General features: G+C 53.2%; 1 protein-coding gene across 7 annotated transcripts in view; it reads right to left on the bottom strand.

The window, feature by feature from the left end:
* The window catches only part of ADARB1 (adenosine deaminase RNA specific B1), a 113,799-nt gene that overhangs the window by 63,635 nt on the left and 32,419 nt on the right, over positions 1-17,745 (bottom strand). For 6 of the 7 annotated variants that reach the window (XR_011251944.1, XM_069566629.1, XM_069566623.1 and 3 more), the window contains one exon: positions 4,812-4,948. The exons of the other annotated variant lie outside the window; for it this stretch is intronic. Coding sequence is in view for 4 of the 6 variants with exons in the window: in XM_069566623.1 (XP_069422724.1) it covers positions 4,812-4,948 (137 nt within the window). In the remaining 2 variants the exon portion in view is untranslated. The remainder of the gene's footprint in view (positions 1-4,811; positions 4,949-17,745) is intronic. 7 annotated transcript variants of the gene reach the window in all.

The following is a 17,745-nucleotide window of genomic DNA, read 5'->3' as shown; positions in this document are numbered from 1 at the left end:
CAGGTGCCCACCTTGGGGATGGTTCTGGGAGGATCCCCAGGCGGCTCTCGGGCTGGTGCTGGCCCAACCTCCAGACATGCTGGGTTTCGCTGCCAGTGGGCACTGCTTCATATGTTCACTGGCCACCCCTGTTTCATATCTGGCGCCAAACCTGTGCAAGCTTTCCTGCCCTTTTTGTGTCCACTGTCTTGTCCATACTGGCTTGTAGGGGCCCGTATGCATTGTGTGCTCTAGAGACCACGCAGGCCTCTGCCCGTCTGGTACACACCGATCAGATACACATCCTATGAGGCACACACTGATGGCAGATACACACCGATGGCAGATACACACCTCAACCAGGCACAGGCGCAGTAAGTTCCCCAATCAATGGGTGTTGGCAGCACACGTCATTCCACACCTTGCTTCTCCCTCCCCCATGATGGTGGCAGAGCTGCAGACATGATGGGCCTACTGCCACAGGAGGCATGGGGAAGGGATGTGCAGATATGATAAAGGTCCCGAATCAGCCGGCTGAGTTAGTGTAAAGCGGACTTCCCTAGGTGGGCTCACCCAATTAGGGTGGAGGAAAGAAATCCATATGGGAGGCAGCAGAAGAGGCTCCCTCCCCTTCCCGTGTCCAGGGGTTGGGGCCAAAGGCCTGCATCCTGCAACCACAAGTAACTCGGTGGGCTGGGTAGGGCCCCTGGGCCTCTAAACTCTGGACCAGGTGAGAGCGGGAGCAAGGAATCCGGCCCTGACCCTGAGACGGCTGGAGGACATTTGCTGCGGTTTGTTTCACAGTGACAAGAAGTTAGTCCACGGGCATCCTGACCACTGATGCTTCCAAGGACAAAACTGGGTTCATGCTCCGCACTGAGCCAGCGGGTGGCCTGTGGCGGCTGGGGAAGTGAGGCTTGCCTGACGCTAGCCACGCCAACTGCACCAACCACAACCACTGCGCCAACCATGCCCAAGACGCCGGCCACGCCCACCACACCGGCCACGCCCACAATCTGGGCTCGTTGGACCCTGAGCGCGTCTCCTCCACATGGCCTTGGGAAGCAGGCCCTCACTGCCCCACGAGGCAGGACACAAGCTTCCCAATGAGTGATGACTGGACCACCAAGGTTCACATGCAGAAGAGTACGGTCCCCGGCAAGATCCGTTTCCTGCTCGGCTTCCTTGTTCCCAAGCAGAAGAGCAAACACTGGCAGATCTGAGCAGGGCGGACCTCGGCTCCCTGGGCAGCACCGGGGTCCCAAAGGGCCAGTCTCTGCCCCTGGCTGCCCAAGACCTGTGACCTCACAAACAGGGACGCCTCTGCCTGGACGCCCCTTGTTGAGCTGATGCTGATGAGTCAGGCAGGCCACACAAGGACACCTTCTCGGCAGCAGTGACTCATGCCAGAAGCACACTGAGACACTCTTCATTCTCAGCCAAACTTTTCTTTAGTTCACCGACCTTCAGAAGTGTTTGTAAACTGAAGTGTCATCTGTGTTAAACAGATTCTGTTAGCCAATAAATCACAGTAAGGGGAAAAGTCAAGTTTCTACCCCAACATGTGAGGATTTAGCTGCCTGCCTAAGCACCAGGTGCCCTCGCAGCGCTGCCTCCCGCTTTCTCCATTGCTGATGTGTTAGGAGCACCTGGGGTCACCTGCACCTCAGGGCCTGCCTGATGCCCCAGGGGACCCCTCCCGGGCCCACAGCTACCCCAGCTTTCAGAACACCCAGCTGGCCTGTGAGGATCTTGAGGCCACCCTGTCCCCGACAGACCCTCCTTGCCACTTTCTTCTCTCTGCTAAGGCTCCTATCAGTGGTAGCCACGTGTGGACATGGTCTGGTCGTCACAGGGCTGGGGCGCTCGGGCACCATATAGGGAGATATGAGACAAGCAGGACCGTTCCAGACATAACTGTCCTGCCCGAAGGACTGACATGCAGGTGACAAAGAGATTCATGAGGACACAAGACCAGGCCTGTTTCAATAAGGTCACAACTTCCCACACACCCAGCAGTCCAAAGTGGAACTGCTGTGTGGAGGCAGACAGGCCGCACCCTGCTGCTCTGAGAGCCAGTCCATGAGCAGAGGGCCATCCCACTCAAGTCAGCACCGCAGTCCCACGACACCATCGCAGCGCCTGCAGCTCTGCGTCTGCGGGTGTACGCGCAGCACAGGACGTTCACAGGTCCCCGCGAGAGCTATGTCACTGTGCATCCTTAATTTCTCTTTTACTACATTTGGATATGGTCATAATTATAATGATTTCAATTCAGAATTAGAAGGGGAGTCTATACATGTTTGTCATAAGCAGACTGCGGGGACTGGTGGCAATGAGACACTGAGGAAAGCCTCAGCGTCTGAGCAGAGCCAGGCCTCCCTGGGACCCCCTCAAGTTAACCCCCTGAGGGAGCTTACGGGCTTCCCAGGTGGCACTAGTGGTAAAGAGCCCGCCTGCCAATGCAGGAGATGTAAGAGACTAGGCTCGATCCCTGGCTCGGGAAGATCCCCTGGAGGAGGGCATGGCAACCCACTGCAGTATTCTTGCCTGGAGAATCCCATGGACAGACGAGCCTGCCAGGCTACAGTCCATATAGGGCCACAAAGAATCAGACAGCACTGAAGCAACTTGGCCTGCACAGCACGCACGGGCCCTTAAACTCTGCAGGGGCTCCACAGCACAACCTCAAGAGGCCCCAGCCTCGGAAGGTATTCTCACCTACGAAACACGGGAAGCAACTTCAGCCTGTTTAAGGAGCAAGAGAGATGGAAGCAGGGACAGGCCTGGAGCTAAAAATACAGGCTGCCTGCAGCGCTCCCGCCAGACGGCAAATGAGGCTACTGATCAGGAGTGCATCAGCCAAGAGATACTTTATCCAGCCAGAAGCTTGCGTGCTTTTTTCTTTTTCAAATCACTGTGAAAAAAAGATTAATACACAGGATTACGGTTGCTAGAATTAGCTCTCATTTTATGAAACAAATGTGAAGTGTCTACTCTGCAGGTACCACCTGTCAGCACAGACTCAGCAGAAGACCTGATTCCTGACACTGGGTGTCTGATCATTCCGCCCTCCGTTCTGCTTCAGATGCCACCTCCTGCCCTTGCTTTTGTTCCTGTGCCTTCAGGGACAGCTGACTTGTGCACAGGATTGAAAACAATTCGCTTCTTCACTGCATGCTTACGTCACATTAAAAACACTTTCTAGTTCACTTCAACAGCATAATTAAAATGATAGTTTACATCCCACTATAATTGGTTCTGTGGCTTAGCTTTGAAAGCACCTGTCTAGTAAACAGGAGATCTTGGGTTTGAATCCCAGATGGGCCTAAGAGGGCAATGTTTTGGGGGCTTCCCTGATGGCGCAGTGGGAAAGAATCCACCTGCCAATGCAGGAGATACAGGTTCAATCCCTAGGTCAGGAAGATCCCCTAGAGAAGGAAATAGCAACCCACTCCAGTATTCTTGACTGGGAAGTCTCATGGACAGAGGACCCTGGTGACCCACAGTCCATGGGGTCATAAAGAGTCAGACACGACTGGGCAACTAAACAACAAGAACGTTACATCTACAGCACCCTGGATGTGAAAGTGGAAGTGAGGTCGCTCAGTCATGTCCGACTCTTTGCGACCCCATGGACTGTAGCCTATCAGGCTCTCCATCCATGGGATTTTCCAGGCAAGAGTGCTGCAGTAGATTGCCATTTCCTTCTCCAGGAGGGGATCTTCCCGACCCAGGAATCGAACCCAGGGCTCCTGCATTGCAGGCAGCCGCTTTACCGTCTGAGCCACCGGGGAAGCCCACATGGCACCCTGGATGTAGGTGGCCATAAACCCCAGCTCACTTGCAGTGCTAAAGCACGGTCTCACTCTGGGCTTTGTACCATCTCCCAACCAACTCCGGCTACAGAGAAACTGATTTAAGATCACTAATTGAGCTAAAAGATGAGTTGTGGTTAAAAACACAACTCCATCCTACTGGCACAAGCAGTGGTAAAAGTAAGCATGGTTTTGCCCTCTCCATACACTTGCTGGCTATGTAGAAAAGAAAAAAAAAAAAAAGAAAGCACCAGTTGAAGATTAGACAAAACCTCTTTTAAAGGTTTCCTTGGAAACCAGGGACCTGATGTTCCTGATGTCCACAAACACAGAAACGACAGGTGGGGCCCTCCAGGTACAATTCCCGGGCCTTGTGGTCAGGCATGGCACATCTCCCGGCCCTAACCAACCCCATGGATGGCTCCACGCCCGCCACGGCCCAGAGGGGGCTGTGTCCTGGCTGACACGCCTCAGCCCCCAGCGAGGGAGTGGACAAACGCAGAACGCCCTCTTTCTGCACCCAGCAGCTTCTGGCAGCCACTTCCTATAATACTTCTTCCCCAAGAAAAAAACCTCCATGGAAGTTCAGTGCTTGACCTTCCTGACTCAGTCACTCTGCAGGCCACAAACTAACCTTACGTCATACTAACTACCGGGATTTTGACTGGGTCGTCTCAGCTTCCCTCAGAAGCAGACGCTGAATCATGTAATAGTCACCAACAATAAGTACCAAAGAAACGTTCTTTTAATTACCTCAAAGAAAGTAATCTGCGGTAAGGGCTCTACAGCAAGTCCCCGGTAGTGCCCAGCCCTTGGCCACCCGCGGCGGCCACTGGGGGGCAGCAGAGCACCAGCTGAGAGGCTGTGGGGACAGGAACAGACGGTCTGTAGGAAGCTGCTAACAAAATGCATTTTAAACAGCCAGCCAAAAGGCTTAACTAATGAGTTTACGTGGGGCCAGAGGCATTTTTTATGAGTCAAAAGTTAGCAGAGGTTTACAGGTTCCACTCTTACTGTGAATTCCACGTGTTCCTGTGCCGCCTGGGCCCTGTGGAGCGGGTGGAGCTGAGATGATCCGAGCGTGGCGCCCGCTCGGCGAGCTTCCTTCAGGCCCTTGTCCAGCTCTCCATGCCGACCGGAAAGCCTTCCCCCTGTAACAGACGGTTCCCGTGCTTCATGTTAACTTTAACCCAACAATAAAGCCTTTCCACCCCTGCAGGAGTCAAAGTGAAAAAGTGAAGTTGCTCAGTTGTGTCCGACTCTTTGCGACCCTGTGGACTGTAGCCCACCAGGCTCCTCCATCCATGGGGTTTCCCAGGCAAGAATACTGGAGTGGGTTGCACATTTCCTCCCCTAGGGGATCTTCCCCACCCAAGGATCAAACCTGGGTCTCCTGCATTGCAGGCAGATGCTTTAACCTCTGAGCCACCAGGGAAGCCAACTCCATAACATGCTGCTCATGAAAAGTCCTCTCCCAGGGAACTGATCTGCAGGCTACACAGCACAGCCCCCAAAATAACCAGTCCTCTCTTGAATATGGTGCCTTCCCTGGTGTCTCAGTGGTAAAGAATCTGCCTGCCAATGCAGGAGACGCAGGTTCAATCCTTGGGTCAGGAAGAACCCCTGGAGAAGAAAATGGCAACCCACTCCAGTATTCTTGCCTGGAGAATCCCACGAACAGGGGAGCCTGGCGGGCTACAGTCCATGGGATCACAAAGAGTCAGACACGACTGAGTGACTGAACAACTCCTAGATATGTTTCACTTACTTCTAATGTGTTCTTGGTTTTTAAAGCAGATACCCCATGATAACTCCCACCTTCACCCCCTGCCACAACAGGCAGGGGCACACAAGACACACACCATCAGCTCTCCACTCGCCAACAGGCCAGCGCAAACAAGCACCAACCCACGCGCCAAGGAATGAGGCCTCGGGCAGAGTCCTGTCCGGACCCATCTTCTGAGAGAGCAGACGCCACCTGTGCAGGCCTGTGTACACGCGTGTGAGTCCAGACAGACCCGGAGTTACAGGCTCGGCATACCCCCACCCCTTCCCACCTGGGTCAGCGCCGACAGCCAGCCCTGTGTCTGGAGCGGAGCCCGGGAAACAACTCTCCAGATCACTTCCTCCCGACCAGTGGGACGGTGGAACTTGCTGATATACCTATGAGACCTGACAATGGAGCGCCCGTATTTTCTTTCTGAAAAACAAACTGAAATCCAAAGGATACCTGCTTCTCCAGTGCAGACCTACCGGCCCACGTCTGCGGGGAGAACGGCGGGTCTCGGAGGGGCAGTGCCAAGGCCGAGGCGGATGGTGCATCTGACCACGGGGCGGCCAAGCTGTGCAGACCCCCATCCCCAGCCCCCGGGACCCTCCCTCTGCACAGCCACAGCTGCAGGTCCTCAGGCTCCGCCACACCTCTCTGCTGTGACGGGCTCAGATGCCCCCAGAACGTGAGCCAGAGGGCACGCAGCGTCCCCATCTCGTCTGGCAGCATCACCGCTGTGACGGTCACTCACTGCAGAGCCCCGCAGGCCTGGGGTTACAGTCACACAGCCGTCTTGTCCAGCACAGAGGTTCTGAGTCGAGTGCCCAGAGCTGTGCCCAGCGTTGCCCACCCATCATCACCCAGCTGCAGGAGGTGCCAGCCCATGTCACTCATGAAGCCTCCTTGGGCAGGACACTAAGAACCAATGAACCCAGGCATCAGCCTAAACGATGGCCCCAGACACATGGCCAACCTCCAGATATTTGGGCGAGCCCAGCTGAGGTCCCCATCACTGCGGAGCACAGACAGGCCATCCACACCCCCCCCGCAAATCCCTGACCCAGGAAGACACAAGCAGAACAACATCATGGCTGTTCTCTGAAGCTGAGCCTTGGGTGTTTAAGTTAAGTAGCAAGAGACCCCCCAGAATGGAGCTACTCCAAAAATCTTGTAAACTTAGGTAAAATGAGCAAATTCCAAGCAAAATGCAACTCATCAAAGCTGACTCAGGAAGAAATGGAAAATTCGACTAGACTACCAATATTAAAGTAGAATCAAGAGAGAAAAAAAAATCACTGTACGAACAACAGTCCATGCCTGGATGGCTCCCCAAGGAAGTTCGCCCAACACTCAGCAGGAACACATCTGCCAAGTGCAAGGAGGAAGGAGGAAGTGTCAGCCAAACTGCTCCCAGGGACAGACGTAAACACCCTCGACAAAACGTCAGCAAATGTAGTCCTGACTAATCCTGCATGATCTAGCTGGATTTGTGCTGGAACATGAGAATGACTGCATGCATGGAAACCTATCGATGTAATCCTCTGCGCTAATAAACCTAGAGGGCCATAGGAGGACATCTCATGACCCCACTACTGGCAGCTCAGTAGCAGGCACAGTTGAGATGGATTCCAAGGGACACAGGCTTCTGCGCTGATGTAGAGAGAACGGCAAGCACAGTGCTGTTCTGAAACCCAGAACAGCGGCCTTGTCTGCATGGGGAGAGGCTGTGGTCAAGGAGGAGCTCGAGGGAGACTGAGACACGTCTGCTTTTACCCTGGGGAGGGCAGAGGACGGACGTGTCATCAGAACCGCTCTCCTGACCCTCACGCCTCTGTAGGAGTCACACAGCTTACAACACAGATGTAGGAGAAAATCACAGGGCACAGAAGACAAACCCACCATGGTGCCCACGGTGTTAGGGAGCACTGTCAGTGCCCACGGTGTTAGGGAGCACTGTCGGTAACGACAGGGCCCAGCACAGCTGACCCAGGAACGGCCCGGGAACGACACGGCCAAGCACGGTGCCCCGAGTCCCCAGGTCCCGTGTCCTCGGGTCGCGCGGTGCTGTAGAACTGCTGCTGACGGAAAGGTGACCCATTCACACCCTAGCTGGGCCAGGGCCAGCTGCACCTGCCACACTGTGAACCAGACGAGACCAGTGACAGCAGCACTGCCTGCAGCAGCAAAGAGAGCCGAGGAGCCTGGGTGTAAAGGGCAGCAAGACCTCAGGCAAGGCCGGGAGAGGCAGCTGGAGTGCTCCTGCCAGTCAAAGTGCAAGCGTTAGTCGCTCGGTTGTGGCTCTTTGTGACCCCATGGACTGCAGTCTGCCAGGCTCCTCTGTCCCCAGGATTCTCCAGGCAGGAATACTGGAGTGGGCTGCCATTCCCTTCTCCAGGGGTTCTTCCTGGGATCCAAACCTGGGTTTCCTACATTGTAGGCAGATTCTTTACTATCGGAACCATCAGGGAGGTTTCCTATTTCTTGCAAAAGAGAAGAATAGAGATCCTGCGGGAGAAGGGAGAGGCAGGCAGGGAGCCAGGCTGCAGGGAGAGGAGGCCAGCTGATGGCGCAGGGTCGGCACACCACAGGAGAAGGGCAGGGCCTGGGCACCCTAAAACTCTGGAAGGGGTGGAGGGGGTGGGACATGGAGGAGCCCTGTCAGCTGGAGGCTCCATGGTCTCCAGTCCCGGATACACCCAGGCACCACCGCCACCACCTCCTGGAGCCCTCTCCTGGTGGCTGCGCCTGGCTCAGGACACCCCCCTCTGACAGCAGTGCGACCACTCATTAGTCAGGCTGCAAGGGTTTCTGCAGGGCTTCACCGTTCTGCTGACCAAAGGAGCTCAGATGCCACAGCAATGCTGGCGAAACAGGGTCAGGTGGGGCTGAGCTCGTGGGCACTAACGGTAAACACAGAACCAGTCCCGTTACACGAACGCATCGCTCAGCACCCGATGGACTGCTGTGCCCTTGGAAACCTTGCTGACTGAATGAAGCTCTCGAATTTCCTTGAAAAGTGGTATTTATTATTACAATTTTACTATACTGTGGAAATCAAGCCTTCACTCTGCCCCCAAATAAGTATCTCACATTCTACCTTGCAGATGCATAGCACCATTCGTAAGTGTGCAGAGACACAAAGCAGATACCCACTCCAGTATTCCTGGGCCTCCATTGTGGCTCAGCTGGTAAAGAATCCGCCTGCAGTGCGGGGGACCTGGGTTCAATCCCTGGGTTGGGAAGACCTGGAGAAGGGAAAGGCTACCCACTCCAGTGTTCTGGCCTGGAGAATTCCATGGACTGCATGGGGTCGCAAAGAGTCGGACAGGGCTGAGCGACTTTCACTCACTCACTCTGCCCCTACATTCTACCTTGCGGGTGTGTAGCACCGTTCGTACGTATGCAGTTACACAAACCAGATTCCCTGATACTAGAGATGCCAACTATCTGAGACATAAGGCTTCACAGGCTCAAGGCAGGGGACAGAAAACGGTCAGCAGAGGGATGCTGACACTCAGGGGTACTTCCACATCACTGGTGCCACCACCGCTTCAAGTGCTTAACTAGTCCTGTGATCTTCCACCAAAGGGGGTCAGCCAGGGGCACCAGGAGGAGGGGCCGTGGGGTAGGGCACCAGAGAAGGGACTGCGGGGGGTGGTACTGGAGGAGGGGTCACAGGGGGGGTCCCCCCAAGTCACTGAGTGGGCAGGGATGGCACTGGGAGGGGCCACCAGGAGGAGAGGCTGGCGGGGGGGGGGGGGGCCACCAGGAGGTGGGACCACAGGGGGCGGCACCAGAGGAGGGGCCGCATGGGGAGACCCCCCAAGTCACTGAGCCAGGAGGGGGCCCCCTAAGTCACTGAGCCAGGCAGGGGGTGCGGACGCCCCTCATCTGAGGCTGAGACTGAAAGCAGGAGTCCCTCTGGATGCCTTTGTTAGGGGAGGGGCTCTTGGCAGCAGCTGGTGTGATAAAGAGGAATCTGGGCTGAAAGATCAGGCTGATAGCTCTATGGGCAATGCCAGGGATGAGGCTGGGACAGCTGTGGGGCAGAGGGAAGACAGAGATGGAAACATCAGGCTTCTCATTGGGAGGCTCAGTGGACGGGCCTTGGGGATGAGGCCTGTGGGTGGAGGAGCGCATTGAAGCCGAATGACTCTGAGGATCCTCAAAGATCCTGGCTCCACCCAGAGGGCAGAGTGGCTCTTCAACAACTAGCATGAGAAAATGCAAAGGAAGTTCTAGAAGACAGGTGTCTTCAACTGTTCTGAACTAGGGAAACCTCTGAGCATTGATATTTCAGCTCTGATAGGACAGACGCTTCCCTGGCTAAGATTTCAGAAGAATCAAGTCGATCCTGGTATGTGGAGAAAAGCAGCAGCTCCACGTGGTAAACTACAATAAACACTTAAATATAAAAATGTCCCCCCCAAGGCAGGGAAGCGGGGGTGGGGGGCCACTGGCCTTCACTTCCTCTGGGAAGTCTATGAAGAAAGACTCGCCTGAGGAAAACGATTCTCTAGTCTAGAGGCCTTGGTTTGATTTCATCTTTTTGTATTACTTACATTCCACTTGGAATTCCCTGGCTGTCCAGTGGTTAGGACTCGGCGCTTCCACTACCAGGATCCAGGTTCAAACCCTGGTTGGGGATCTAAGACCCTGCACACCGAGGAAATGCTCCGCACAGTACATTTATTCCGCGACACCCGAGAACCACCCTCGTCACTGCTCCCAAGCAGGGCCCACTCCAGTCTGAGCCAGCGGGACGGGGTCCAGGGGAGAGCACTGGATCCACCTGGTCCTGAAGGCTCAGCCAGATACAGGTTCTCACGTGACCTTGGGACCGCCCAGCAGGGCCTCAGTTTCCCAGCCTTTTATTCCCCCTGCATTTGGGGCTTGATAGCCCCAGTCGAAGCGGACTTTGTTCTACTCAGCGAATTAAATCCACCCCACCTTCTGAGCAAGCAAGAGTACTGTCCTCTCCCTCATAAGAAAGATTCCTTTGGGATGAAGCACTGACAGTTGCAATAACATGCTGGGCCTCTGAGTCATCGCCCTGAGTGAAATGAGCCAGAAAGAGAGGGACGCATGGCCTGATCCCATCCACGTGAACCAGGAGCTGCAAGGGATCCACTGTGCCAGGACGGGGCAGGGAGGGGACGTTCACCACCGTCACAGGGCGATGCCCCTTGGGGCTCAACACGCCGCCAGCTGTACCCGTCACACGTGTAGCTTCTGGGCACACACCAACCGCACCCAAGAAAGCTGCTGTCAAAAAAAGACTACTTTGTTTTGTATTTTAAAACCCCACTTATTTTTTGAAGTGAACTGGTGAACATTATTGGAAATATTTTTATGACCTGAAGGAAATGTTATTTTTTTTCAAACTTTCAATAATCAAATGCTTCATGGGCAATTAAAGCATGTTGCAAATATTAAAACAATTCATTAAGTAGGTGGGAGGCTGCTCCCTGTCTAGATATATTTTATTGTTTTATGATCGTTTTTAGAGAAACTCAATGTTCCCAACACTAGGAATGAGCCCTGGGTCTCCACTGGAAGACAGCAGAGATGGAGTGGAAAAGAGAGAGAAAGAGACCCAGAAAGGGAAAGACACATAGATAGAGACACACACATAAAGAGAAGGAGACACACTCAGAGGGAAGAGTAGAGAGGCAGCGAGAGAAGGCCAGAGATGTAGGAGGGAACAGAGCGAGCCGTCACCCAGCGCCCAAGGCCCGGCCTCCCCTGCCTCTCCCACACTCAGGCCCAGGACAATCGATGCTGACACAGGCTGCGGGCAGCACCGGCATCACCAGCCCAGAGCAGGAGTGACTCCATCCTGGGCACAGGGCAGATGCCTGGTCACCAGAACAGGAGGTGCAGCAGATGGTAAGGGATAGGCGTTCTGAGCCTGCCCACCCCGTCCTCGGCCCCTGCTCCCTTCGGGACAAACCAGCGAGACCAATGGGTGAGCAGAGGAGGTGTCTTTGCCAAGGAGAGCCCAAAGGCACACTGGCCTAGAGTGGAGCCTCGCACCCCATCACAGCTGACAAACAACAGGACCCAGAGCAGCAGGTGAGGGGGACCTGCCCCAGAGGATGCCTGCCTGTCTCTAGTCTGCAGCCGCTGCCCACAGACACCAGGAAACCCACAAGGAAGGCCTGCCACTCCCCTGAGAAACCCGGACTGGATCATGAACTGAACAACTGGAGAAAACAAAATGCTCTCCAGACCGAAATGCACAAGCCAAGTATGGAAGGCAGAGTGACAGGAAGAATTAACACTCAGAGCAAAACTCAGTAAGCCTCCTGTAACTGAAAGAAAGAACAAGACTGAGACCCACACAGACCAGAGCAGACAAGCAGAGATGCTGGGGCAGCAGCCCTGGCAGGCAGTGCAGGGATCCACCATTCACTGCAAGGTCTAAAAATACCAATAATGCGGAAACTGCCCTAAGGACGCATGTCCCTGAGTGACAGCAGCGCCAGCTTCCACCGTCACATCCCTGTGTTACATAAACCTGGGCCAGCCATCAACCTCTTGGATCCGATTCATGTGTCAAACACACACATTCTCAGAAGCTCTTAATTAAAGCCCAAACAAATGTGATCTCTGTATTTCTTAAGTAATGTTGTAATTTTAAAAGCCGTCAGTAAGGTTATGTATCAAATACTGAAAATTAATATATCCTATTATCCATTGCAGGAAGATGAGCTGTCTAGACAAGAAAAACCTTTAATCATTTTTGATAGAAAGTTCTCAAATCTGTCTCCTTGCTCTTACATAAGATGAACTAAATATAAGTTTTTAACCAGAAAATGGTCTTTGGTTAGGGATCAGAGAAGAGAGGGGGGCAGATCCCTAGAAGGAGGGAATAGCCAGCTGGTTAGGGGGGACGGTGGGGGACCAGCCCAGTCACTCCAGATGAATAAATGAAGCTATTAAAAACTATGAGCTTAGACCCCAGAGAGCCCAGGCCTGGCGGGGGCGGTAGGTGGCAAGACCCCCACCAGCAAGAGACACGGGCAGTAGCCCTTCCACGGTGAGGAAAGCCAAGAGGCCCAGACCGGCGCCTGGGGACCCCCACAGCCAGGCGCAGTAGTCATCTCAGGAGGAGGAGGTGAGGTGGAGGACGGGGAGGATGGAGATGAGGCAGGCAGCCTGAGAGCCCCCCAGACCCTCAGAGGAGGGAAGAGGGCACACTTCCCAATGCTCCTCACAGCCGCCACGACCTTGGCCGGAAGCCTCTCGAGGACATCAGTTACAGGAATTGAAATCTAGTGGCCAACTTCTCTTACAGAGACACAAAAACCATAACAAAAATGCAAGCAAATTCAAACCCCGGCACATGTGACAATATGTCACCACCAGCTCCTTGTGTTCACACCGAGAGGGCACGGTGGGCTGGATCTAGAAACAATTCAGTACCCACGTCACCAGCGACAAAGCTCCCCAGGGAGCCAACTGGTGTTCTCCTGACTGTGCACCAGTGCGGTGAGCCTGGTGCTCATCCCCAAAACCACCCTCTACTGCGGAAAAGAACTGAAAACGGGGCAAGGAGAAATAAAGACGTCAAGAGGATGAAAGCTGGCGTCCTCGTGAATCACGAAGATGAAAACCAAGCACACAGAAGCCTCCCCAGCCCCGTCCTTCCTTTGGGAGGAGGAGGGCCACAGGGCTCGGCATCCTCGGAAGACTCTGGGTCCTCCGTCAGGAAGTTGTGAGAGAGCCGCAGGCTGTGGCAGGAGGGGGCAGCAGCCTGTGGGACCTCTGTCCTTTGCTTCCATGCATGACGCCCCCTGCCCGGTGGGTGCTGGGCAGAGGGAAACAGTGGCCCCACGCCTTATCTAGAAGAGGGGTGCACCGAGGGGTCAAGTCTGTGGAAACATAAACTTAGACACACAATGGTGTGTGTGTGTGTCCAGACACACCTTCCTAGGACAGATGAACAGAGCTGCAGATGCCCCGAGACCCTCTGGACTTCACCCTGCTTCAGGCATGTCTAACCACAGGTTGTGGCTGACCTCAAACCCAGTCTCTTTTTATTTTTCTTGCTTTTTAATGATTTTCAGCCTTTCTTTTGTTTATCTGCTCGTTTATTTGGGGGTCTTTGCTGCTGCACATGGGCTTTCTCTAGCTGTGGCAAGCAGGAGCTGCTCTTCATTGCCCTGCGTGGACTTCTCACTGTGGCGGCTTCTCTCGTGGAGCAATGGGCTGTAGGCGTGGGGGCTTCGTGGGCGTCAGCAGTTACGGCAGTAGGCTCAGGAGTTTGGCGCGTGGGCTTCGTTGCTCTGGGGTACGTGGAATCTTCCCAGAGAAGGAATCAAACCTGCATCCCCTGCACTGTCTTATCCACTGGACCACCAGGGGAGCCCCCATTCCTCTCTTTGGCACTTAACCAACAAGATGTTATAGCCTTTCTTTTTTTGATGTAACTATCACTCGATGGTAACCTATAAAGTGAATCATTAAGGAAAACTAAAAGTTGTAATTCATAACCCAAACCTGGGGTGTTCTCAAGTTTGCAGAGCGCCATGCACCCCCAAGTTCAGAAAGAATTGTTCTTTTATCAATGATGGTTTTAATTTATCATGGACTTCAACGGCTTTTGTTTTTTTTAATCATTATAACATTAGCTTTGCTTTATCATTCCGTATTAGTTTAATATGGGCTATTTGGGTACACAAGGAGGAAATCTGGTCAGTTTCCTGGACCATAATTTTTCAATAACTAAACTTTCAATATCATAAATGATCTCCAATCTTATGGCTAAACATGTGTATAGAGCCCCTCTGAATTGTGATCCAAATCCCATGGACAGAGGAGCCTGGTAGGCTGCAGTCCATGGGGTCACAAAGAGTCGTTGACTTCTCTTTCACTTTTCACTTTCATGCATTGGAGAAGGAAATGGCAACCCACTCCAGTGTTCTTGCCTGGAGAATCCCAGGGATCGAGGAGCCTGATGGGCTGCCGTCTATGGAGTCGCACAGAGTCGGACAGGACTAAAGTGACTTAGCAGCAGCAGGAGCAGAGATGTTTATCAGAAAACCCCAGCAGAGATGTTTATCAGAAAACCACATCCTGACTCTAAGTCTGTGAAATTTAACTAACTTGCAACACAGTATCTAGGTAAATGTAACAATATTACCCAGCTATTTTTAAGTTTATGGGGCACGCTTAAATAATACAAAAATGACAAGTATATGCTGCTGACAAATTTACTGGAACTGGCTCATTTAATTTCTTCCCAATTCTTTGATATTGTTGGGCAGTTCTTCCAGTGGAAAGAAAGAACCCGGACTGTTGGAGATGTTCAAGAACCTTGCCACTCACAGTGATCTAAAAAGGCTTTCAATTGAAAACAGTGATAAAGTCCACACCTTCCTTCCTTCCTTCCGAAAGCCCTGTCAAAGGGTCAGAAAAGGTATGTTCTGGAGGTGAATGAGCCAAAACAGTGCTGAAAAGTCACCAAGGGGGCTCAGCGGTGGAGGAAGTTGGGACAGGCGTCATGGCAAAAGGCAGGTGGACCCAGCCTGACTCACGTGAGTGGAAGGAGCCTGTGCAGGACGGCAGGGCAGGGGTTCCAAGACCAAGGAGCCAAGAGTAGGACTTGAGAATGACTGTCAAAAGACAAGCCGAGAGCCTGAAGGAGGCCCAAGCATGGGCCTGGAGGAGAAGCAGGGTGGAGCAAAGGGCAGTCCTAAGTCAGATAAGCAGCACTCAAGGCCACGCAGGGACATGATGGGACAGCGGGAGATCTACCCGCAGAAGAATAAGCATTGCCGTCCTGACTTCCCATCAGTGACCCCAGACCCTGGAAGATGCTAGAGAATACTTGCCAAGTTCCAAAGGAAAGTGACACGGACCAAGAATTCTAGACCCAGCCAATTATCGATTGAGTTCAGGAACAAAAAATACCACGTTTGAAGACTGTGTGCAGCAACCCAGGAAGTCTGTCAGCTGTGCATTCCATAAGGAAGTGGATGAAGGAGGTGCATCAGCAAAAGAGAAACGGAATCTAAGAAATGAACACCATGGGGTATGAGGACCCACAGCAGCTGGAGCAGCCAGAGGCAGTACGGAAGCCCCACAGGAAGGCAGGAGGTGCCGTCTGAATGTCCTCTTTGCTGGGCAGGAGCTCTGTGATTCGGAATTGCATTTTCTCCTACTTGGCTCTGCAGTGAAATACATTTATATGATCATAGTACTATACACACCGCTTTCCTTCTGTTAACGTTCCTGGACTAACGCTGTAGAAAAAGCACAGAAAGCCTAAAATAATGGTAGATGAGAAACAGACTACAAATGTTTAGAGCTTAGTCAATATAAATCTAAAAATGTAACTCGTAAAAGTCAAGCACTGGAGAGGCGCTGCTTGCTGGCTCTGCACAGGAACAGAAATGAGACGAAGTGATGACGGTCAGGACCAGAAGGATGGGGAAGCAGAGGAGCTGCACACTGTCAACGGCTCAGCTCGGGGAGCACTGAGGGCGGAAGGGGACAGGCGACTTCATTCCTACCGCATGCTCACAGCACTTTGGGCTTTTAAACAGTTAAACTGCAAGGGCACCTCACCCATCAGGGCATACTGAACGACTGTAGTCCATCTGCAGGACAGAAGGACAAGCTCTCCTGGTAAATATGGTGAAATGAGCCCGATAACAAGGTTATGAGCGTGGTATTAGTTACACAAAATCAGAAGGCTTCTGAAACTATTTTTAACTGTGGAAGCGAACAGGTACCAGATAAAATGTATCAGCCCTACAAAGAGGGAGGTCCCTGTGCACTATCACGCCCACAAGGTAATGGAAAAGGTGTGTTACAATTGTGCAGAGAGTAAGCGAGTATCTAATGGAGAAAGCCCGCAGATACATCATGTATGCGTATATGCTTGCTCTATGATGTGTACATAGATCTCAGGAATCCCATGTGCACAGCACGAGTCCCATACGTACCACAGAAATGCCACACAGACAACAGAAACCCCACACGTGTCACAGGAAGCCCACGAACATGACGACAGACCCACACCCAGCACGGAAGGAAGTCAGGGCTGCAAGCACGTTTAGCTGACCCTTTCCACGTTTCTCCTGCATGTACACTCACACACTCACACGCCCCACATGCCGGCTGGGAGAGTGCACAAACATCATGGGAAGATACTGGAGTGCTTGGAGACGGACTCCCTGGAAACTCAGGCAGGCAGCAGGCTCTCCTGGAGGAGAGCAAGGCTGGGGCAGTGCCCGGGGCTGCTCCTCTCTGCTGCGCCACCGTCCTCAGAGGAAGAAACCCCAGACGCACAACAGTGCCGCCCACTCCACGTGGGACCTGCAGCAAAGTCCTTACTAAACGACACTGAACAGTGAAAACTAAATATAAACCATTCTTCCAGGCGCTGCTGCTAATCTGTAGCACGTGTTGCTCCGATGACATGAGAGACCCACAGAAATACGCAGAGGAACAGCAGTCTCTCGAATGTGTTTAGGGAAAAATAAAACATGTCCATAAGAAAGACGACTCAGAGGACACAGACAAACGCTACCAGCACAGCTGCCATCAGGCAGAGGGATCACTGCACCTCCTTGCTCCTAGTCTGCATCCCTGCAGAGTACACAGTTCACAATAATATTTTGTTTCTGAATAAAACATAAAATCTTACTCAAACTCAGCAGTGCAAGGAGTGCTCTGCAGAGACCACAGTTGAGGCAAAGGGCACACATGGTGGGACAGTGGGGCCAGAGGGCACAATCCTGTCCCGCCAGCCCCTCCTGGACAAGGTGGTTCCCAGACTGATCCTGCTTGTAAGACAAACCTGGCTCAAAGGAGGACCAGGAGGACACGCTGACCAACCAGCGTCCCTGGAAGCACTCACCACCCCCCGCCCCATTACCTGCCCTAATGAGCGGGCCGAGTCTCCATGGTAGAGACGCAGCACACGGGCCCTGCGTGGTGGCAACCAAGGAGAGGCCACTGAGCTAACAGGGGTCTAATGTCTCCCCAGCTTCTGCCTGTGCGGAACATGACAAAGCAAGCTCCCTTCTGGACAAGTCCACGTTCCAAACACTAAGTTAGGGGGATGACCTCACCCCGCAGTTCAGGGGACGAGGCCTGGCTCCGGCAACCCCGCGTGTTACACAACAGCACGCAGACCCCACAAGGGGATTCAGAGCAAATGAG

The sequence above is a fragment of the Ovis canadensis genome, chromosome 1 (genome assembly GCF_042477335.2).
Source record: "Ovis canadensis isolate MfBH-ARS-UI-01 breed Bighorn chromosome 1, ARS-UI_OviCan_v2, whole genome shotgun sequence".
In the NCBI taxonomy this organism is placed as follows: domain Eukaryota; kingdom Metazoa; phylum Chordata; class Mammalia; order Artiodactyla; family Bovidae; genus Ovis; species Ovis canadensis.
This window is presented reverse-complemented; position numbering and strand designations above follow the sequence as displayed.